Source organism: Thalia democratica, chromosome 7, assembly GCF_965202585.1.
Source record: "Thalia democratica chromosome 7, ktThaDemo2.hap1.1, whole genome shotgun sequence".
NCBI classification, from domain to species: domain Eukaryota; kingdom Metazoa; phylum Chordata; class Thaliacea; order Salpida; family Salpidae; genus Thalia; species Thalia democratica.
Genome location: NC_139171.1, coordinates 1,171,995 through 1,196,212, shown reverse-complemented (window position 1 = coordinate 1,196,212; position 24,218 = coordinate 1,171,995). Strand labels below are relative to the sequence as shown.

At 23.4% G+C, this 24,218-nt stretch overlaps 1 protein-coding gene across 1 annotated transcript in view; it reads left to right on the top strand.

Moving 5' to 3' along the window:
• LOC145840603 (band 4.1-like protein 4A) overlaps window positions 1–14,781 on the top strand; it is a 28,459-nt gene extending 13,678 nt beyond the window's left edge. The window contains exons 8-20 of the mRNA XM_082947910.1: window positions 874–953; window positions 1,201–1,281; window positions 1,462–1,595; window positions 2,126–2,212; window positions 3,572–3,668; window positions 4,517–4,743; window positions 7,382–7,453; window positions 7,692–8,000; window positions 10,192–10,314; window positions 12,091–12,165; window positions 12,913–13,074; window positions 13,977–14,048; window positions 14,449–14,781. Of these exons, the coding sequence (XP_082804036.1) occupies window positions 874–953; window positions 1,201–1,281; window positions 1,462–1,595; window positions 2,126–2,212; window positions 3,572–3,668; window positions 4,517–4,743; window positions 7,382–7,453; window positions 7,692–8,000; window positions 10,192–10,314; window positions 12,091–12,165; window positions 12,913–13,074; window positions 13,977–14,048; window positions 14,449–14,568 (1,639 nt within the window). The 3' untranslated portion in view covers window positions 14,569–14,781. The remainder of the gene's footprint in view (window positions 1–873; window positions 954–1,200; window positions 1,282–1,461; window positions 1,596–2,125; window positions 2,213–3,571; window positions 3,669–4,516; window positions 4,744–7,381; window positions 7,454–7,691; window positions 8,001–10,191; window positions 10,315–12,090; window positions 12,166–12,912; window positions 13,075–13,976; window positions 14,049–14,448) is intronic.
• The last annotated feature ends 9,437 nt before the right edge of the window (window positions 14,782–24,218 follow it).

Below are 24,218 nucleotides of genomic sequence, written 5' to 3'. Positions count from 1 at the left end.
TGAAAGCATAAATAAACAAAGTACATTTAAGCCATTTTTAAAATATTTGCGTTAAAAAAATTTGGGCTAAAAAAATAGAAATTTATTAATAATTTGTGAATTTAGTTGACTTTACAACAACCAATTAAGAAAAGTTTAAGATAAAAATGTTTAGAATGTTTTCATATGAAACTTCTTATTGTTTTCTAAAAAGCTTACTTCCAAAATATTGAAGTATACGTTATTTGAAGTATAAACTTAGTTTTTTGTTTTTGTATTTAATTTAACAAATTTTATTACTAAAATCTAACTAAAATTATTATAAACTAAATGACACATGTTTTAAGTATTGACTTATTACCTATTTCGACTTAATTACTTAAATATTTAAACAAGCTAACTATTAAAACTTGGAAATATTAAACTAATAATGTTTTAAAGGAAAACAAGTTTCATCAAAGTAACTTAACTAAGTCAAAGTTTAATATTTCATAAATGCAAATGTTAAAGTGTCATTTATTACAGAGAGAATTTGTAAACTTTAACCTTCAAGATCAGTTCGAACTAAATATTGATTTTTTTTCTGTCATTTAATATAACTTTCATGCTATTTTGGCAATAAGTGATTTATCATCAAGATTCTTTTGTTTAGAATTACATAGTATTGGTTTCTAAAATGCAGTATTGTTTCACGAAGTTTTGGTATAGTTTTATATTTATTACTAGTAAATATTATTTAAATTTTCTATTACATAAACAAAACAAGATGTTGTGTTTTTAGTCATTATTGTTTCAAATCTTATTTAATTTTGTATTTAGTTTTTATATATGCTATGTCAAGTAAAGCATAAGGTTTATTAAAATAAAATTTTAAAGTAAAATTTCAACAAACAGGTTAGAAAAGAATCCTTGTAACAAGAAACGACGAAAAATATCAAATTTAATGAGAAGTGGTTCTACTTTCAGATATAAAGGTAAGAAATATAATAAGTTTTATTTTATATATATAGAAAGGTAAAAACTATAACTTATGCAGTTTATTAAAACATGTTCAACTTTTAAATTAAAATTTGTGTATGTTTGAAACGAATTAAAATATTTTATATGATATTTTATGGTTTGTATGTATTAATAAATAATATTTTAATTGCAATACTCAATATGTAAGTAGTGTGTATACAAGTATTTTTATAAATATTTTAGCTTTTTTCGTTAATAAAGGTAGAACTCAATACGAAGCAAGACAACAGTTAATTAAAGAAAAAAGAAATCAACCTGTTAGAAGAAATAAAAGTTTACAAGGTTTAAACTTGTTTCTTTAATTTTTATAGTTTACTTTTGAATTTGTTTTACATAATCGTCCTAAAGTTATCTCTGATTTCTTATACTTTTTGTTAAAAAGGTGTTGATAAGTAATTTTAGAGTTTTTCTTTAAATCTAAGGTTGTTTTTTAACTTTCGAACATACTTTTTTATTTTGCAGAACCAAGTAGAATAGAATCTGCACAACGTGTTATAGAAGAAAAAACAATAGATGAAAGTATAATAAACACGGAAAGAACAAATATAATAATAATTAATAATATTGATGAAAACGATGATGATTATAAACCCCCTGTAAGTTTTAATTATTTAAATTTACTAAAATATTGTACATATGTTGTTCTAATAGAATTTACGTAAAAGCTTTCAAATGGTATCTCTATAGATATATGTTTTGTCATGAATAATTTATTATCTTCATGTTTCCTATATAAAGAAAGAATTTTTATAAATTTCTAAACTAAATATAATATTTTTGTCTATTAAGTATTTGGAACTAAAAAATTTTGTATGGTAAAACTGTTTTTTTGTTTTATCATATACAAGTATGAGATTTTATACAAAAAATTCTAATTTATATACATTTTAAACTGAGTTGAAATGTTTGGTTAGTTTTTTAAATTAATCAAAAAATAAGTTTTAATGATAGTGTTACTAATTTTTTAAACTTTATTTAACTAAAATTTAACTTACCTTACAAAACTTTATCAAAAGCTAAATACTTTAATTTTCTACCTGAATTGAATAATTGTAATTCAAGGTTTAATGATTTAATCAATAACTTTTCACTATAAAAGCTTTTTTATTAATCTTAATTATTACAGCTACCAATTAAAAAAAGCAGGCTGAATTTAAATAGAAATTCTGAAAGTCAACAAGAAAATTCGATAGAAAATAAAGAAGAAAACAAGGTTTTTATAAAACAAAAGTTTATGAAAAAAATCACTCTGTTTATTTTTGTTTTTTAAACTTTTAATTTTAGTGTTATCAATGAATATAAAATTCAATACCTGATTGTTAACTATATAATAACATAAAATTATTAATATTTTTTCTTATAAAAAGGACAGTATTTAAAATTCAAAACTTTATCATTTTAAGTTCGGTTTTAAAGTTTTTCTGTATAAGTATTGTTAATATTTTGATATACATTAATTCAAATAAAACTGACATTTGTTTATTTTAAGTGTAAATGTCTCAAGTGTTTTTATATAAACTTTATATTTTCTTAAATTAACTTCAAGCACTTAGACAGAAGTGTTGTTATAGTCAAAAATAAACTTGTCTTCAAGTTTAATATTTCTTTTAAACTTTAAATAAAACTAGTTTGTGTAAAGTATGGTATACTATATACACTAAAAATATTTTTTAGCTTAATATAATGAGCTTTTATTTTTATTTTTTAGATATAAAAAAATGTTGTCAGGCTACTAGAGTTGACATAAACATTTTATCTAAACAAGATAAATTACGTCCACTAAATTAATATTTATTTGTTTGTGTTGACAAGTTTATATCGTAATTCAATATGTAAACAATTTTATTTTCATGTAAAATATTAGTACTACCCTGGGGCAGTAATAATAAAATGTGAAAATTAAATAATTTGCTGTAAAAGTTTAAATTGTAAAAAATTGATGTCAAGAAAGGTGTAAAATTATTTAACCAGAACTTAATACCGTAACAGTATATTTTAAACGGATTAACTCTTTTGATCTTTTATTTATAATTTATGTCAATTTTTTGAAAAATTGTAGAAACTGAAAATACTTAATTGATTATAAAATTTATGGTGTTTATTAAACACAACTGTACATAGATTTTAACAAATAAACGTAAGTTAGCAACTTTTATTATTAGGAATAATAAATTGAAATAAATAATAAAACCGCTCATTAAAAGTGCTAGTACTATTAAGTTTTTTTTAAGAAATTTAAATTTTTAATCTAGTATTTTGAGACCATTAAAATTAAGTGCTTTATCTGAACTACTTTTAGTTTTATAGTCTGATATTTTGATCAAAATGTCGTTAATTTACTTTGATTTAATTTTAAATAAACAATTAAGTATCTATTTTAATTGATATGTTTTATTTTTAAATAAAACCACATATTTTTTTTTAAATTCTTTACCAGTAGTGAGTTATTATATTGCAAATTTATTTAATTTTTATTAAGTTTACAGCAAGATATACTTAACATCTTAGTTTACATAAAGATTATCACTTATATTACTTTGTTTACAAAATAAAGTTTATATTTATAACACAGAACCCAATCGAAAATGAACGTAGAAATTCTGAAGAAAATTTAATAGAAGATGATGTTTACATAAACCCTAGGCAGAGGAAAATCATTAAAATGAAAAGTTTGTTTATTTGGTATTATTATTTGAAAGTTTTTAATATGAAAAGTATAACTACAACTACATAATAAAAGTTTCAAAATAATATTCCTAAAGTTATATACTATTCTTTCAAGACTTTATTTTGCAAACTAAGTTTCAGTCAAAGACCTCGTCAGTGCTTATATAAAAAATCTTATTCAAATAGAGTTTTATATTAAACTTTTGAATTTTTGTTTGAAAAATAAAAAAAAATAAATGAATAATGTTATGAAAATGTATATAAACTTTTGTTTTTACGCTGTTTGTAATTTTTGATAATAAGTTGAAGAGTGTTTGTTAATAACAAATGAACAATAATAAAAGTTTAGAAACAAAAAATCAATAGTTTTGAAATAAATTAAAACAATAAAGTGGTATTAGAATTGTAAAGTTATAAAATAACTGTTCAACTTCTCACTATGCTAAATTTATTCCTACATTGTTATATATGTACGTATATATTGAGACGGATCAATTTTTCACAAAGGGTAACTTTTGCACGAGTGACAATTTTTCACAAGTAACAATTTTTGCATGAAGTCACTTTTGCAAGAATGACAGTTTTTGCATGAGTGACAATTTTGCGCTAGTATCAGTTTTCACGAAACATAAAGCCGGCAGAAGGAACCGCTCACCGACCAAGGATAAGGGTAAAAGTACAGTGATGAAAAGAAATAAAAGTTAAAAACGAAAAATAAAAGCTAGCCTTACCTACCAAGCGTAAGGGGTAACAGTGATAGTATATAAAAAACATGTGCTAAACTGAAACCTACCCATAAGTATACACACCATTATTACATCACACCAGTTACATTATGACGTCACAACAGGTGACTTCCTCCGTGCTCTCCCCCCAACCGCGGGTTCGTCACTTGAGGCACTCGAGAGCAGATTACCCAAAATACAGCAGACGCAATGGAGAAAGTTCTCATCAGCTAGGTGCATCGACAATTGTGACGTCACACGTGGTAGCAGTGACGTCACAAACAGTTGTGACGTAATAAACAGCTGTGACGTAACAGAAGATAAGGTGGTGTTTGACGAACAAGATGAAAATGTTTGTTTTGTTCTATAAATTATTTATTAGACTTTACTAATTATTGAACATTATACTAAAACAACTTTCTAGTGTATTATTAAAGTAATGTAAGTTAATTAAATTGTTAGTTTTTATATGGTGACAAAATTAAATTATTAACTATTATGCATTATTTGCTTAACAAACTTATAAATTGCATTTAAACATATTTGTCCAAATGGAACATTTTTGAATCGTTGTTAACATTAATTACCATAAAATTTCTTATACTGTTTATAATAGTTTATGCTTTTTAATTTGTTTCAAAGTAATATAAGATATATATTTTTGTTTTATTTATTAATTAAGTTAAAGTATTATTATTTACATTCATTAGCTGTGCCAGTTTAAAGAATTTTATTATAGTAAATAGATTTTAAAATCTCCTATGATATACTTATTATGTTTTAAAAATGTAATTATACATATTTTTATTTGATTAACATTTTATAACTTAGTGTAAGCTAAACGTCAAAAGTTGCTTATAAAGTATTACTCGTGATAAAACATACTTCAACAACTAAATTAAACAAATATCAGCTTTTTTCTTGCACAACTTTATACTTGCATTAATTTAACCTTTGAATTATAACATCAGCAAAATTTGATAAGTTAACAATCAGCAAGTTAGTAATTGTATGTAGCTTTGTGTAATAAAATTAAATAATAAGCGTTTCGAATTATTACAAATTAAATAACTTTATTCATTAGTGATAAATTGGTGTTATATGCTTGCAGTAATCTCATTTAATTAATGTATTAATCTTAAAATAATATAAGTATAAATATTGTAAATATTTCAGATAATTAAATACAGTACATCGATAACTTTGAATCCATGCAAAAGTCTGTACCATACAGTTTTGAGTTTTTGTATCTTTAAAAAAAATAGTTGTTTTATGTTTGCTTAATCATATTTATACCACGTTTACCTTCATTTAACTTTATGTTTTATATAAAACACCATGTTTAAAAAATTAATGACTCAGTTCATTTTTGAGACTTTTTGCGTAACTTACTCGGTTGGTACCTTACTCGGTTGGTACCTTCCTCGGGTGCGTACCTTATTCGGTTGGTACCTTATTCGGTTGGTACCTTATTCGGGTGCGTAACTTATTCGGGTGCGTAACTTACTCGGGTGCGTACCTTATTTAGGTGCGTACCTTACTCGGTGGGTACCTTATTCAGGTGCGTATCTTTTCCGTTGCGTACTTTATAAGGGTGCGTATCTTATTCCGGTGCGTACTTTGTTAGAGTGCGTACTTTATTCCGATGCGTACCTTATTCAAGTGCTTACCTTATTCGGGTACTATATTTCCAACATTCCATTTATTTAAATATGTCAAATATTAAACATGATCTAAAAACACTGCTTTAATTTATCTTACGTAGAACAAGACCTCATTTTTTATAAATGATAATTGGAAATAACAAAGGGGATTCAAACCAGGATTTCCCAAACTTTTTTTAAAATAGCGCCGTTTAAAGAAATTAAAAAGGCTATTACCCTATCAAAAAGATTACTCAAAAAACTACTAGTAAAAACACCTAAGACCTTTGTTTTTTTTTATGCTCTTCATCAACAACTCCAGAATATCTAGTGTAATTTTCAAATTATGACCTCATGGCCCATCTATGGCTCCTTTACTGCTCATGGCCCCTGAATATCTGTCATGGTTCCTAAGGGGGCCACTTGGCCTACTTTGGGAAACCTGGTCTAAACGTACAAATATATCAAAGAAAAAATATATATATTTGTTTTATTAACTCGTGTCCAAAAAACATACACTGTATAAAAGTCTGAAGAACAGATAAACCAGTAATTAAACAAGTTATTTGTAAAAAAAAATAAATTAAATTAACTTTAGTTTTAACTTAATAAAATTCATCTTTTTTGTAATAAAGTCCTGTAAAACAAGTTCACTTAATTATAACAGAAAAAGAAAAGTATTTTCTAAATTTAAAAATTATTGTCTAAAATTGAAATATAATATATATTTGTTGAACACTAGTATTTTAATATAAAAAAATGTTTCTTTTGTTAGTAGATCTTAAAATGAGTAGTAAAGTATGAAGTAGTCGTCCTTGTTTGTTTGTGTTTAATCATCCATAAAAACTTGTATTTTCCATTTCAGTGAATTTGTTTCACTTTCTAAAGATTTTATTGTTTTGCGTTTTCCAAAAATAAACTTTTGTAATAAACATATTTCCCATAACATTTATGTATAATTAAAATGAAAAACAAATGATTTTGTAATTTATCTGACCATTAAAACATTTATGACATTAAAAACTCTGTAGAACTATTCATGTTTTTAATACACAGTGAAACTTCATTACTTATATAAAGTATTTTCTAAAAAGCTTAGTTTACTTAACAAAATGACTTTAAACTAATGAACTTTATTAATATTAACTCTGACCACCCTAAGATTTGTATTTGGTATTTTATTTGAATTTTACTTAATTAATTGTGAAAGAAATAATAATTAATTATATTTGATACAATGAAATTAAAGTTTTTTTCTAAATTGTCAAACCATTTTGATATTCAATACCTTTAAAGTTTATAAAAATATCTTTAAATTAAAAATTAATAAAATAATATAATTAACAGGAATCATGTGAATCAAATTGCTCAAAAGATGAAGTTAATTCAAATAATCAATCAACTCTATCTAATTCTTCTGTTAGTTTAATTAAGATAAATATTTCTAGTTAATGGTTATTAAATAACGTTCAAAAAATGCAAACAGGAATGTTTTATTTTACTAAAAAAAGAAGTTCTAGCAACAAAAAGTTTTAAAACATATGTTTTGTTGTAAAAAATTTATGTATTTTTCAAAATTAAACTTTTTTATATCCAAGCTTTTATTTAATATTTTTTCGAGTTGTAATTTTCATATTAATATTTTAAATTTATCTAGCTTCAGATTTCTTCATCTTCCTGCAACAGTGATGACACAACTTCTGTTTCATCAAATGAATATTGTGACGTCACTGAACAACTCGATTGTGACGTGAAAACTGGCAATGACGTCACAATACAAAACAATCACGAAGAAGTTGAAAAAATCAATTGTGACGCAACAAATGATAATGACGCCACACGTGATGACGAGGTGTTTAAAGTGACGTCATACATGAACACTGATGACGTAATACGAACGAGGGAAATTCCCGTGATTGAAACAGAAGAGAGGAGGATCGTGCAAGATGGCGGTGATAATGAAGAGGTTTGTTTTTATTTATATTTACTTTTATCTAAAAATATCTAAATTGAGTTTTTTTTATGTTTTTGTTTATATTTATGAAGACAAAATATATAAATTCTATTATTAATTTAACTCTAAATACTGATTTTTGTATTTAATTTTTTTTGTAGCATAATTTTCAGATATTTTTGTTTTGGTTTTATTTATGCGTCTTTTTGTAGAAAAAAGAATAACATTACACTGATGAGTTCTTATTCTTAAAAGCTAGGTTTAATGTCTAAATTATTTAAATTTGATTTATCCCTGGTATATATAATATTAGTTATTCACCTTTATTGTCTTTACATGATTTGTTCAGATAATAAGTTTAGACTATATATATATTACATTCTCATATATTGTTTAAAACCATTTTAAGTGTTGTTGTTTATTACACCAGACAATTATTTAGTTATCCTTTTAATCTTTAGTAATTGTTTAATTAGTGTTATCATTAACCTTTACATCTTTTGCTTGCTAAACTTAATCTCAGAAATCATCCGTCCAAAAACTCTTTTGAAAATTTTCAGTTAAGTTCAGAATAAAATTTAACTAAGTCAGGTAGTTGTATTAATTTTGTTGATATTAATAACACAATTTTTTGCGCATAGAAAATAGTTTTAATTATTTTCTAAACTGAGGACATGTAGTTATTATATTTTCTTAGTATAACAAAAGTTTTAATTGTTTCAATATTTTAACATAAATGTTGTTATTTTATAACAAACTAGTCGATAATGAAAAAATACCAAGAATCGAAAACTTGGTTTTTAGTTTTGGTGATAAATGTTAAAAATATATTCTTTTTTTGTGAATTTGAAAAAAAAACTATTTTATATTTTTTTAACTTGTTTTACGTTATTTACTTTAAACCTAGTTTTTTTTTCAAATGTATTAGTAACTTAATTTATGAACTAAAAAAAATCCTAAAATTTATTATGACTCTAAACTTTTTATTTTCAATACATCATAAAGCTATTTAGAAGGAGAATGTTTTTAGTTAATGAGCTATATGTTTATTACAAAAAGTTTATTTGTAGTAAAATCAAAACAATAAAAATTTTTGAAAGTAAAAATGAAGTCATTGAAATGGAAAATTCAAGTATTTATGCATGATTGAACGTAAACAAGTAAATATATTCAAAATAACATTTCATATTGAATTTATGTTTAACAACAGAATCATTATACTTTTGTTTATGTATTTTATGTAATATCGATTTATATTATATTTGAAATTCATTAGTTGAGTTTTAAGTGTAGTTGTATTTATAAAAATTTCCTTTTAGTTATTTCTTAAGTTTATAAATTCATATAATTTTATTAACTGGTAGTAAAGTTATAAAGTTCTGCAAAAAACAATTTTGAAATGTGTGAATATCTTTTTTATGAGTTGAATAAATTTTACATCTGTAATAGAATTATACGAACTATCTAAACTAATATTAACTAATTTTCTCAGTTTTCATCCAAATACTTATTATAAATGTTTTCTAATAGAATTAGTATTCAGACTTTTAAATAGTTTTTCTTTTTATTCTGATGGTGAATTTGTATTCTAAATTGTTCTATTTTAGATTTAAGTCATTCAAAAAATAACTCTTTATTTAAACATAAGATTTTGATCGTTTACGAAGTTAATCCCTTATTAAATATTTAAGTTTGTTTAGTTTTAACAGTGCACTTTTTACAGTGGCAGTTATTTATTTTGTTTGAAAATTAAAAGTTCTATAATATAATAATTTTTGACATCTTAATATGTAAACTATTCAATAAAATTAAAGATATTATCATGAAAATTAAAAAAAATGTTTGAATTATTTACAATTCAGACCTACTGTAATGATATTATAACATTTAAAATTCTCAAATCTTCCTTAGGTATGTCAACTATTTTTTGTGATTTTTGTCAATATTTTAATACGAAGATAGAGACAATTAAATTTTATTTTTATACTAACAACTATCGTGTAAATTGCTATGGGCAGGAATTCACTATGAATATAAAATTAATTATATGTTTCAATTTTTAGAAAACACATTTTACCATAAGTATACAATTTATGGTAAAATATCTGTTTTGTTTTTACACAGTAGGATTAACTTTTTACATGGTAATATACTCTATCAATAGTATTGATATTTGTACGAAACAGTATTTATATTTATACAGGTACGCAGAGTATCAGTAAAATCAATTTGCGGAAACTCTTCAATTTTATCTGATGAAGATTTAATTGAATATGATGAAAACAAACAAGAAAATATTATCGACGAAAAACAAATTGAATTACATGTTTGTTTTTATTTTTTTTAATTTTATGATCTTCTAAAGATTTTTATACTGGAAAAAAAGTATTTTATTCATAAAAGTTTAGAAGGTGTTTTGATTATAATTAAAGTCTTATTTAAATTAGTCTTATGTTTTAGATGTATAAACATTCTATTTAATTTTGAAAATATTCTAACTAATTACTATTATTGTAAGCATAAAATAGTATTTGTATAATTTTTTAATTGCTAAAATTAAAAAAAATACTTATAAACAGGGTTGCCCTACACTCTGATTAATAAAAAAGATAGAGACTGTTAAAAGTTTTTTCCTAAACTATAGATTTGATTTTATGGCTTTATACAGGGTTGCCACTTTACCTGGAAAAACCTGGAATTTAAGAAACTTTGAAAAAAACCTGAAATTTTAACAAAAACCTGGAGCAAACTGGAATTTTTAAGAATTTTAGCATGTTCAGTAGTAAAAATTCAGTTTGACTCAAAAAATTTTTAGTACAGATAAAAAAGTTTTGTCATCACCAAATTTTTTTATTAAAAAAACACATTTTAAGTAGCTTTACAGTATCTTTTCAATCTTTTTATAATATTTAACACTGTTTCTTATCTTAAATTTAACTTGAAACTAAAAATAAACCAAAAAGTGTGTACTTTTAAAAACTTGGAAGAAATTTGAAAAACCTGAAAAAATTTTTAAAAAATGACTGGCAACCCTGTTTATATTATTTATTTTAGTTATTTAATGGTCTTTATTGTTAGTAATTTTTTTTATTATTGTAGCTTATTAAAATAATCCAACTTAATTACCAGTATTTATTTAAGTTTTGTGCTTTTTTTTTGATGTTCTCTAAATCAGGCTGAATTTTTCTTCAAGTAGTGTAAATACAAAACATTTTAAAGTTTTGTAATTATAAAAAATTTTGTAAACTACAAAATTCTCTTCACTAGTTTATGTCATCAAGTATGATCTTTTAGAGCTAATAAGATTGTATTTAGTTTTTGTTAAATTCATGTTATACAGGGCTGCCTAAAACCTGGATTCCTGAAAAAACATGGATTTGACAATTAAGGTACAAAAATACCTGGAAAAAAATTAAATTTAATACTTTGGAAAAACCTGGAACTTTGAAGAAAAATAATTAAAATACTTTTTATATGTAAACCAATTAAGTTTTAATTAGGTACCAAAGATCTATCACGCATTTCCTTTTATCTTTTAGAAATATATTTATTGTTAACACATCTAAATTAGCATTACAACATATTTTAAATATTTTTATACTATTTTAGACATTTATATGTGAGTTTAATTTAGTAAGTTATTTTTGATAAAACAACGTATGTAGGTCTATTTTATACCTACAGGCAGTTATTTTATTTTAGCAAAGCTATAAATATATTTTGAGATATGGCTAAAGTTAGAATTAAAATACAGTAATTTTTAGTATTTAAAAAAAAATTTTGTAAACTTTTTATTTACATTTTTTACTATCACAATCTTATAAATTAGATCTACAACCGTTTTTTTTCAAATAGATGTTATATTTTGATATGGTCTCATAAACATTTTCTTAAGAATTCAAATTGTCCGAATTTGAATTGTCATTCATGTAACAACTGTTTATAACAAAAGCATTATTTTCTCTACTTTTATACCGCAACTGTTTTAGATTAAGTTGATCCTGTACAATTTTCTTACTCAAGATAAATTTAGTCAATATTTTTATAAAGTTATTATCTAGTTTCTTGCATTAAGTGTTTATTTATATTGTGAAATGTACAGGAAATTCCATTGATTGAAGCAAATAAAAGTTTCAAAAATTTGAATTGTTCAGATGAAGTTATTGAAACTAAACAGGTTATTTATTTTTTATTTCACTAATTACAGTGAGTAATATAGTGTTATAATCTTGAACAGGTTGAACTTATTTTTTATTTAATTAAAAAGAGTAAATGAATAATGTTATCCCGTATAATTAAAATGTATTTGTATACATTTATTTTGATGAATTTTAAACTGATTTATTCTTTTTTTAGAATATTTTCAGTATTTTTTTCTCTCGTTAAAAGCTCATTGAAAAAGTTGGTATATTTATTTATAAACTTCTAATACTTAAAAGTTTATTGTTAGAGAAATACATAATACTCTAACTTTTTTGATATCGATTTTGACTTCCTCTACAAATTTTAAACTTTAACTACATGATAGTTTGGTTGTAAAAAATATTATATTAAAGACTTAAGTACGTCAATCCATAATATTCTCATAAATATTTAATACCAATTATATATAAAGTTTTTGTACTCAAAGTTTTAAGTTTTACTAACTTTTATATCTGCTATACATTTATTTTATCAAAAGAATATAAACAAAGCTTATGTTAATGTTTTTATAACGCTGAATAAATATTGTAAAATAAAAAATGTGTTTGAATTAAACCATATGGTTTTTTCTCATGTAAAACCATAGTTAATTATTTTAGGTTTTGTATTACTAGCAATAAAATTTTTCATTGGATGTAATAAAATGTATTTGCAGACTATTTTTTTCAGGTATTTAATCTTAAAATTATTTTCAGATATTTTAATTAATAATATTTTTTAGATACCAACGATAGAAACAGAAACAAAAACAGTGACTTACGAAGTTGTCAAGAATGATTCTAATAAATTGATTAATAATAATTTAGTTTCTGATAAACTTATAAGTAGTCAAATTATTACGAGTCACAATGATGACACTATAACAACAACTCAGATTACTAAAGTTTGTTTGAAATAAGTTAAATTAAATATAATATTGTATATTTTGATTTTTAGAAAACAAATAAAGAGATCTGAACTACTAGAGGAAAATAATGAATTTATTCTTTCAAGAATTTATTATTACAAGTTTAAATAAGATATTGTTACTACAAGTACTTTTTGATTTTTGTTGTGTTCATCATTAATATAAAAGTAATATATTTAAAAAAGTTAGGTACACTACTTTCATTCAACTTATTTTTAACTCAAACTGCTATTTTTTTAAAGAAACTTAGTAAAATATTGTTACTACTACTACTAGTTCCTAGTGTTTTTTATATTCTTTTTCAATTTGAAAATACTTAGAATACAAACAATTAACCTTTTTTTTTTTAATCAATAACCTATTTTAAAAACAAAATTATATGTAATACTTCTGTCTTATTTATTAACAGTTCTTTATAAAATATAAAATAATTATTGTTTTGACTTTTAGAAAACAAGTAAAAAGATCTCAACTACTGGAGGAGAAATAATGAATTTATTCTTTCAAGACTTTATTTTCAAACTAAGTTTCGGTCAAACTAAAATTTTAAATTTATTTAAGCACTGACGAGGTCTTTGACCGAAACTTAGTTTGTAAAATAAATTCTTGAAAGAATAGAATAAAAATTATGACAAAGTTTATTGATAAAATTATGCTAAATGAAATATTTTGCCAATTGTAATACTTTTTGTCTTATTAATTAAAAACTTCTAGATATCTTATATTTTGGTTTTATAAAAATTTAAGCGGTTTCAGTCTTGGTTGCAAATTCATCATTAAAACTCTTAGTGGTAGATTTATTACAAATATTTAAAAAGTTCTCACAGTTTAAAAAATCAGTAATAGTTTTTCAAATAATTCAAATTTTATTTTTCTAGTTTGTGGAAGAAGGAATAAAAAAAGTGGTAATTGATAAACAAATTGTTTCAACAAAATCTACTAGTAATGTGGTATGTAATTATATTAAGTTAAATAGTTTATTGATTTAAAACTGTTTGTTGTATTAATTTTAATAGATTCTGTAATAGAATAGTTTTTTTAAACAAAAGAGGTATTTTTATAAAAAATAAATGATTAATTTATTTTCAAATTCAGTTTGATAAAGCGTTTCTAAAATAAATTTGTTTTTTTTGCATGCTAAGAAAAGTAAGTACTAGTAACGTGGTATGTAATTAAATTAAATATTTAATTGAATTAAAACTACTTATTATTATTAGTTTTTAATAGATTTTTTGATAGGATAAGTTATTTTTAAAACAAAGTGTTTTTATTCAAAAAAGTTCTGATTTTTTTTTGCATGTTAATAAAATCCTGATCTTTTTTTTACAAATTTATTAATTATTTGATTAGAACTTATCACAAGCGGTTGAGGAGGTGTTAGTTATGACGTCACAATCAAATGACGATTGCAATTATGACGTAACAAAAGTAGTAGTACAGGAAGAAAGATCTCCGATAAAAAATAATTAATAAATGTTTGATTAAATTCATAATCTTATCATTATCTCCTAAGATCATCTAAAATATGTTTGAACTTTTAAATTATAACCTCGCTCTATGTTCAAAATATATATATAAGTTTACAACTTAAATAAAGTTATATCAAATGTTTTGTTTGAAAAGTGACCAAAAGTTCTGCAATGGAATTTTTTTTTAAATGTTGTAATATTTTTAACAATTATTGCCAGAAATATTGTGTTATTTGTAAAAAAAATTACATGACTAAATATATTTGAAAACATAAGATTAAATTTTATAAAAGCTTAAAATGAACTATTTTAATTTTTTTAGCTTAAACTAAAATATCTTGCTGGTTGAACTTTTTATATGCTGCTTTAAAAGCTGTTTTATTTTTTATAAATAACTGTTTTACTTTTTGTTTAAACTCTATTTTAAAATTATCTTAGTCGTGTAAACATTTGTTTTTAAATGTTAAAACTAATTTATTACTTAAAAATAAAGCTAAATTAATAATTTAAGCTAAACTTTAATTTCGTTTCTTTTATATTCTTTTTAAGATATTGAAATAATTGCAAATTATTTCTTAAATATTGATTTATTTACTTGAACAAGATTTTATAAGTTTTAATTTCAAAATATTGCAATAATTTCACTGTAACTTAATAATACACAAACTTTTATATAAATTTAGCAACATATAAATCAAGTGATTAATAACAATACTGTTTAAAACCACCAATTGTTTTTATAAATTGCATTTATTATTGTAAAATAAAAGATCATGTTTGTTAAAAACTAAATAAAAAATTAACCACTTTTTGTTTTATTTATAAATTATTGTTAGTAACCAAATTTTGCTCTTTCTAATTAAAACTTCTTTAAAGTTGATAAATATGTTCTATAACTTAACATTTTAGATAAATCACCACAGTAAGACTTGAGAGTATTCAAATTAAATTTTTGTTAAATACTAAAATAAAACAGTTTGTTCAAAAACTAATTCATAAAAGTTTAACCTGTGCAAAGAGGTTTTTGTAAATAATAAAGTGTTACAACAAATTATAGTATTTAATTTATGTTCCTCAAGTAGAATACAGGTGGGCAACTTTTACAGTAGACAGGCCAGATTTACCAGAAAAATATTTCATGGGCCGCATAATTAACAAGATTTATATTTAAAAAATAGAAGATTTTTAAAAAGCAAATAGGTAATGAAATTATCATTTAATTAGAACTATTGTGTACTTAAAATTAAAACGCTTTTCATAAAAATTGTTTGTTGTTTTTCAAAGTTTGTATTAAGCTAAAAAACATTGATAAAGTTTATTTTTCTATCAAATCTGTACTTGTGATTTTAAAACTATTTAAATATGTGCACAATACTTTGTTATATGAAAAATAGAAAATTATTAAAAAAACTAACTTTATTAAAAGGATTTTAAATTGATAAAAAACATATTTAATAACTGTTTCATAAAAAAATAGTATAATAAAATTTAGATTATATTTTTTTTTTTAATGTTGATAGTGAAACAGTTTCTAAAAAACTCTTAGTCAGGGTAATTTTTTTAATAGTTACAATAATTCAGATCAATGATTATTGTAATACTTATCGACTTAAAAAAACCTTTGAGTAATAAATTCCATGTAGCTTTTCAACATTTATAAAATGTTTTAAAGTAATAATTCGCAAAATGTTTTCTTGTAGTTTAAAAAAGTCTAAAACCATTACAAACTTCTAGTATAGTTTTTTATAATGACTAACAACTAAGTTTATAAAAAAAAATTCATGTAAAACAAGATATTAATACAAAACAGTGGTCTAAAAGCATGAAATTATAGCTTTTAATGTAGAGGGCCGCACAACTAACTCTAAAAGTTTTACTATGTAGCTAATTTAAAAGATTTGTAGAGTATCAGATAAAAGAAATAAAAATGAATGTTCTATCTTAAATATGACAAATTTTTAAATAGTTTATTTGAATGCCTATCTAAAACATTAAGAGTAAAAATATCTTAAACAAATGATCTTAACCTTATATTATCCTTAAATAAAAAAGGACCAAACTAGTATTAAACGGAGAGAAATGTATTTGTATCTAAAGATGTGAAAGTGTTTGTTAAACAAAATATTTAGTCTATTTATCTATTATAAATACTTTAAACTGCATTTTCGCCTAGTATTTCTTTAAGCATGTTTGAAAAACCGATATTATCAAATCAAAGTAAGTTTTAGTCAGTGCATAAAAGGTATTTAGCAGTTTAATTTAACTTAAAATGAATCGTTTGAAGATAGTCTGCCTTTTTTATAGCGGAGATTGGACTGCTTTAAATTTTATGATCTACATGTCTTAAATTTGGTTTTTGAAAATCATACAAAAAAACTGTCTCATTTTTTTTACAAAAACATAAAAACAGTAGCAATTTTTATTTAATATACTAATGATCTTTGTATTTCTTGTTTTATATATTTGTAAACGAATTGAAACAGTTTTTTTTATGGTTTTCAGTTTAGTTTAAAAAAGTTACTTTAGACCTAGATAGACATACAAACGACAGAAGATACCTTTAAAATATTTAAGCATTAAATAAACTGTGTTGAACCTTAATGCAATTTAAAAAGCTACTTAATTTTATTTATAGAAAAGTATCACTTAAAATATAAGCTTTGATCTGAAAAAATACAGTTCACTTTACAAGTATAGAAAAAGTATTGAAAACTTTATTTTTAGTATATATGCGCTTATTTATGTTTGAACTTTGTTCTTTCGCTGTTATTTAAAATATTGTTACGAAATTGAGAAAAAAATAAAGCAAGGTTATAAAATTTACAACGACTTATCAAATGTAAAAAGAAGATAAATTTAGGTGAAAAAAGAAACAATTAAAGAACAAACAGATTTTGATTTATTTGGTTACGTTTTTATCTAAACTTGTAATAAACTCCTTAGAACTTTAAATGGTTAAGTAAAAAAGTAAGTATTGTATGAAGATTGTTGTTACTAAGTTAAACTTTGAATAATAAACTTTAATTAACTAATATTTAGTAAAACAGTTAAACAACTGCTAAAACTTTTTATTAAGTTGAAAAGTTCTTAGTGTATTTTATTAAGTATCTAGAATTTATTAAAACTTGTTAAAACAAAATTTCGACAGAGATTTATTTAAAAGATTTGTTTTGTTATAAAACTAACAAAAACTAAATTACCTTACTTACTATAAAACGAATAAGTTAAGGTAGACTACTTTTTCGAGAATTTTTTGATAATTTTACTAAAAATTTACAAAATGTAAGGTCAAACTGTTTTTCAAGTGTATTTATCTTAAGTAAACTTTTACATTTTTACATTTAATGTAAGACTTTTTAACTTTTGTTAACAAAAGTTACTAACAAAACAGCTATTCAACACAAACTACATCTTCATATATATGTATTAAAGGAAACTATTTACAAAAACTAATGTGGAGCGTTCCAGTATAAAGTATTATTAAGCGTAATTATAAACATAAAATAAATAAACTGTTGTAAAAATTTGATTTTTAAAGTATAAATAACCAGCGTCCATACAAAGCTTCGATGTAATTTAAAATCAATTAAATGTTTTTAAAGTCTCACAGTAAATAGTTTCATGTCGAGTTTTAGTTTAATGATCCTTGTGACGCAATAAAATACTCTAACACAAGCATTAGTTTTATTTTTGCTATAAAAACAAGTCAGAATTTCTTAAATGAACGTTGAAGAGTTTAAAATTAGTAAGTTTTGACTTTTCACCAGGAATAATGACCAAAGTTGCTGCAAAAGCAGGTTAACTTTTATGGCATTAATAGTTTAAACTTTTGGTAACTATGATAATGTACTTTGATAGATCGATGTATTTATGTCGATTTTAAAGTTTCTGATATGAGACGTTTTTATTGTCTTGATCAAATATCCCACCCTCACCGCCCAGGTAGCTTTATTTAATTTATAGTTTTCCTACCAACTTGTTTTTGTGGCATTATACTTACCACGTCACAAGATTTTCATAACATGGTTTAAGATTTCATTGAACCATTAATTTAAATTTATGTGGTTCAAATCGTGTTAGATCTCTTACATTTCCATATTAGCAGTAGTGTTCAATTAATAATCTTTACATACTTTTAACTGAAAAGTCTGTAGAGCTTGTAATCAATGCAGATTATAAGTAACCATTATACAAAATTTATATATGTTTTGTTTGAAACTTGTTGTTGCGTTTTTTTTTTCAAACGTCATTTCATGAATACTTTTTTTGAACATACTTTGATATTCATCTTGTACATTATAGAAAAAATAATTTCTAGTCAGAATAATTAAAACTAAAATAAATATAAAAAAGACTAAATTGAACTCAGCTAGTTAAAAGTACATTCATAGATTAAATTAAGTAATGCTAACTTTTGATTAAACCTGGTATAACTTTCAGCTTAAAGGTACCTAGTTCATTTACATTTTAATAGTCTAGCCATAATAAAAACAATCGGGAAAGTTTAAATATATGTTTCTAAAGTAAGTTTTATTGTTGATATAGAAAAAAACTAATATTTTTATTTACTGCCTTTCTTGTTTAATTTATAGTTTTCAGTAACTCATAATTGCTTCATATGACTAGAAACTTCATTTAGTTATTTTCTTTAATGGTTTGAAATCATTAGCTATCAATAAGAATTAAGTTTTTAATTATTGCTTATCAACAGTCGAAATAAAAACCTTCAGTTGTCACCGTTCATACAGTTCAAACAAACTCAGCTAAAGTTACAACTTTCTTATTTGGAAAAGCATAAACCAAGCTTTACCAGTTTTATTTTTATACTTTATTCATCAAAAACTTGTTGCTGGGAATTTTTTGTGTCACAAAACAAGACTTATATTATGAAAGCAGTCGTCGAATCATGTTTTAAAATTTTATAAGTTATTTAAGTTCTTATAAACCAATATAGTTTCAATTTGTACCAGTCTTATCATTCTTCTAGTATGTTTGTTATCTATTGATAAAATGCTTAAAGCTTAAGTTTTCTTAAACATGTATGTTTTCAAAATACAAATTATATATAAATTCTGTATATTAAATTTTTTAATATTTCTAGTTGCTTTTGAGTTTTTTTATTTTATAAAATCTACTTCTTTTAATCAAATTAATTTACATGAATCGTTTGCTGTAAAAATTTGTAAATACTTTTGTAGGGTTTTTAGTTCAAGTTAAAAGCTTAAAAAAAAAACTATGTCTAGATATGAAAAACTCACTAAGGCACAAAAAAATGTATTTATTTAAAATCTCATTGAAACTTAAGTCTAAGGAAACTTGAAACTTCAGAAAGCAAAACTATATAAAAAAAAATTATGCTGTTGTAACTAATGATCAAGCTAAAACTTTAAAGTTTTTAAGAAAAGTATTTATTAAACAGCTTAGATAAATAATTTGTTTTAAAATAGAAAAAATTAGAATTTATCAAAACTGTGGACACATAAAACAGAAATATTTTGCATTAAATGTTTCACACATGCTGCCAATATAAATAAACCTTTTTTGTTTTTTTTTTGTCGACCAGCGGGTTTCGATCTGGCAACGTTCAACTATTATATAATTTTTGTTGCTTTATTTAGGACCTTACACCACCAAGGCACAATATATATATGTATACAAAATAATGACTTGATTTATGTATAATCACATTTTTTCAGTGTTTATAAGTTGTTCTATCATATAATTATTATATTAGTATGTTACAATATTTGAAATTTAAGGCAAACAGTCAGCAAGCTAATACTCACCAACAAATTATCTGGCATGCGACATGCTTTTTGACTAGAAAAAACTAATACAAAAGAGCTTTGTTATAATAAAATATTACAAATATTTTTTACTAACATTAAGTTAATACTTTTTGTGTTTTTCTATTTATTACAAAGTTGCTTATGTATATTTTTCTTAGTTTAAAAAAATTTCATATCCTTTGAATCATTTTTTCGATAAATTTGGTCCTCAATAAATACTACTGACCCTTGGTTTAATATAGCAATAGAGTATATGACTTCTTATAATTAAAACAAAGTAAATTTAAACTAGTTTGGCTCAAAAATATTTTTAAAGTACAAAAGTCTACTAAACACTAAAAAGACAATTACGTTTGCAAATATAATCAAAAAACCTGAAGTTTAAAAGATTTCTCGATTACCGAACGAATTTTAATCTTATATCATTCAACTGATGCAGTTTTTTTCAATTAAACATAAAAATGTTACGCTTAGTTAAAGCTTTTAAGTGTAAAAATAAACAAAAAAAATGAGTTGTAATTTTGTTGAGTTTAAAAATCACAATTTTTATAATTTCACAGTTGTCCAGCTAGTAGTAATGTATCTAGTTATCATTGGCTAAACTGGTATAATTGTACCAGATAATTTCTTTTTATTTTAAATTTTTTAAATTTAACAGAACTGCTACTTTAAGTACAGGTTTAAATTTTTTTTTTTAAATAAGATTTTAATCAAAATAAGATGAAGTGAAGACAAAATAAGTTTACAACTTCAAAGATAACAAATGTATACTTTATTCTTTTTATTTTCATACTATATTCACTTTCATATAGATATATACATATATAGTTAATTGAACGACAAAAAAAGAGGCTCAAAATATTTAGTTCTAGGACCTGGTGCACAAAAAAAACACACCCCACGGTTACCTTTTAATGTTTTTTCTAGGACATGAGTATTTCTTTAATTAAAAGTTCAGTTTTACTACTTATATTAATACATACTATATTCATTATTATATTGAAAGTGCCAATCCTATGACCGGTTTCATCCTTATGAGGACTCATTATGTCACGTTCGTGGGCAAAGTCATTTTTCAACTTTGCCCACAAACGGTCGCTTCAGTACTTTGGACTTAAGCCCGCTGGTTTAAGACCACAATAGCGGTTTCTCGCGACTATTCCTGCCTGATGAGTCCTTATAAGGACGAAACCGGTCGTAGGATTGTCTCGGATGCTGTTGTTCCTGGTCGTGCGGTGAAGTTCATTGTTTATATATATTGAAAGTGCTAATGCTTAATTTACAAAAAACATATTTACTAGTCATTTAAAACAACAGATAAAAGTTAAATAAAACAGATATACTGTTTTTTTTTTTCAGTTAAATCCAAATATATAACGTTTATGCAGCAGTCAATTTTATAAAACTTTTTTTAATCAAAATTTACCCAAAAATAGTACAGGACTAAAACTAGTGATCACCCTGATGCTAAAATTTAAATCCGAAAACTTGCTTGATCTACATTTGAAATTTTAAAACTTTCAATGCTGAAACAAGCTTGAATATAACAATTTTACTAGTTTGTTTTCTAAAACAGAGATAAGTAATTTTTTAGTCGACGAGCCGTTTAATATATCAAAAAATAATACATTGAGAATCATACTTTATGTTTTTTAAATTTACTTCCAAAAAGTGTACTGAAATAAACATTTAAGAAGCACTCTGTACACAAAAATTTGAAGAGTAGCATATTTGACATTGTTATATAAAAAAAGCTTATTTTGTCGGGTGTCAGATGTTACTGCTTGATCCGATCGATAGAACTTTAAATTAGCATATCTCTTGACTTTTGAGTACATCTTTAACAATAATTTTTTTAAATAACCAATTACAATTTGTATTTTATTGATTTTTCAGCTCAGATGGCCACCTAAGACCAATTTTCTATAAAACTTTAACTATACCAGGGTTTACCAAACTTATTTTTTCAAATAGCCCCATTTGAAGAAATTAAAAAGGCTATTGCCCCCTCCTACGAGACTGCCATTTTAAAACACCTAAGACCTCTTTATTTTTGCTCTTCATCTGCAACTAAAGAACAACTAGTATAAGTTGAAAATAAATTTTAATCGGTTTTTCTTTACATTTGGTTTTTTATATCATGATTTGTTGTTTGTGGTGTACTTTAGTTTACTTCACTTAATTTGGCTTAATAAATACAAATATTATATAGTTTTATAACAGTCGGATTTAAAAACAAGTATTTTACCTATTATTAACGATTATCTGTATAAACTATTTCATTTTAATGAAAACATGTATACACCTTCTTTATTCTATTCTTTCATTACAGTAATTTGTTTAACCCAGATGAAGTGTGTTGATTCGTTAACACACAGAAACATTTGTTGGTACAATAAAGAAAGATTATTGTATAATTTGTTTTTATAGTTTAAGTTTCTTAATTTCCTCCTTCACCTCTTTACTAACTATTGTCCCCAACTTACTTAAATCGCTTCTAGGGGGCGGTACCGCCCACTTTGGGAAACCCTGTACTGAAAAGAGACGTTTTAAATTCTTTTTGATAAAAAAGAAATTTGAAACCTGATGTACGTAAAACCAAGTGTAAAGTGTGGAACAAGTTCATTGTTATAATTTGGAAACAAGACAAATTATAAAACCCTACTCCAGTTTAGTTTTAGAAAAGTAAAGCGATATCCCAAAGATTACAAATAAATTTTGTCACTGTGTAAAAAATTCTGTCAGATCTTTTTATCTATAAAAATTACCTTATTATACTAGTAGATAGAGTAAAAAAATCTATTAAGATTGATATGGGAATATAAGGATGAAATAAGTATAAAAAAATGTCATAGAAAGAAGTTAGCAACCTTACCATTAATCAACATGCTTTCATAGATACAATTAGCATCAATTAATGTTTATCACCATCTTTGAACATAAATAAAAATTAGAAAATATTTTTAAACTTACAACAAAATATTTATAAGTATTTAGCATTGAGGACTTAATGATTTACTTGTGTTTATGAAAAAACGTTTTATTACAAATTTAGTTAGATTATTTTCAGCGTTTGTTTCTACAAAAATTATGCTCTTTTCATTCTAGCCGGATCTTATCAAAACTAATAGGATAATAATTTTTAGTTTAAAGATTGATAAAAGTTTTCGTTAATTAAAGCCATAAGGATTTTGAACCAGATTTGTAAACAAACGTCTAAATGCTAGAAAGTGAAGACATATTTTAATCGCTTTTTATTTATCCCTTCAAATGCTGAAATTCAAGAACATTAGTAAAACTTATAAATTTTAAACTGCAGTTTAAACATAAAACTCACATTTGTTTTTTGTTGACATTATGTTCAACTTCAATGTTTCATTTTTATTAGATTAAATGCAATATTTCAGTAAAAAACGATCTGCTTTTTACTTATAACGGTGCTTATTTTAAATCGTAGAGAACTTTACTGCTTTTAAATAAAAAAAAAGTTTAACTAAATGTATATTAACTTAATATAATTTTTAACATTATTAATAATACTATAGGATCTGTTTAGAGTCTAATCTATTTCCTACAAATACCTAAAATTTCCCAAAACCTACTTTAAGTTAGTGAAATATAAAAATTCTATTTACAAATTTAGATTTCAAAAAGCATTCGTTTAACTCAATTAACAAAAACTACTTTATTGCTCAAGTAGCCTAGTTTTTTGCAACAAAAATATTAAGTATTCAAATTACTTAACAAACATATTTAGACAACATATATTTATTAACAAGCTCTAATCGAAACAAAAACAAAGAATTCAGCAATGTTTTCAATTAAGAAGAAATAAGTTCGAATATTTATCTTTTTATTACAC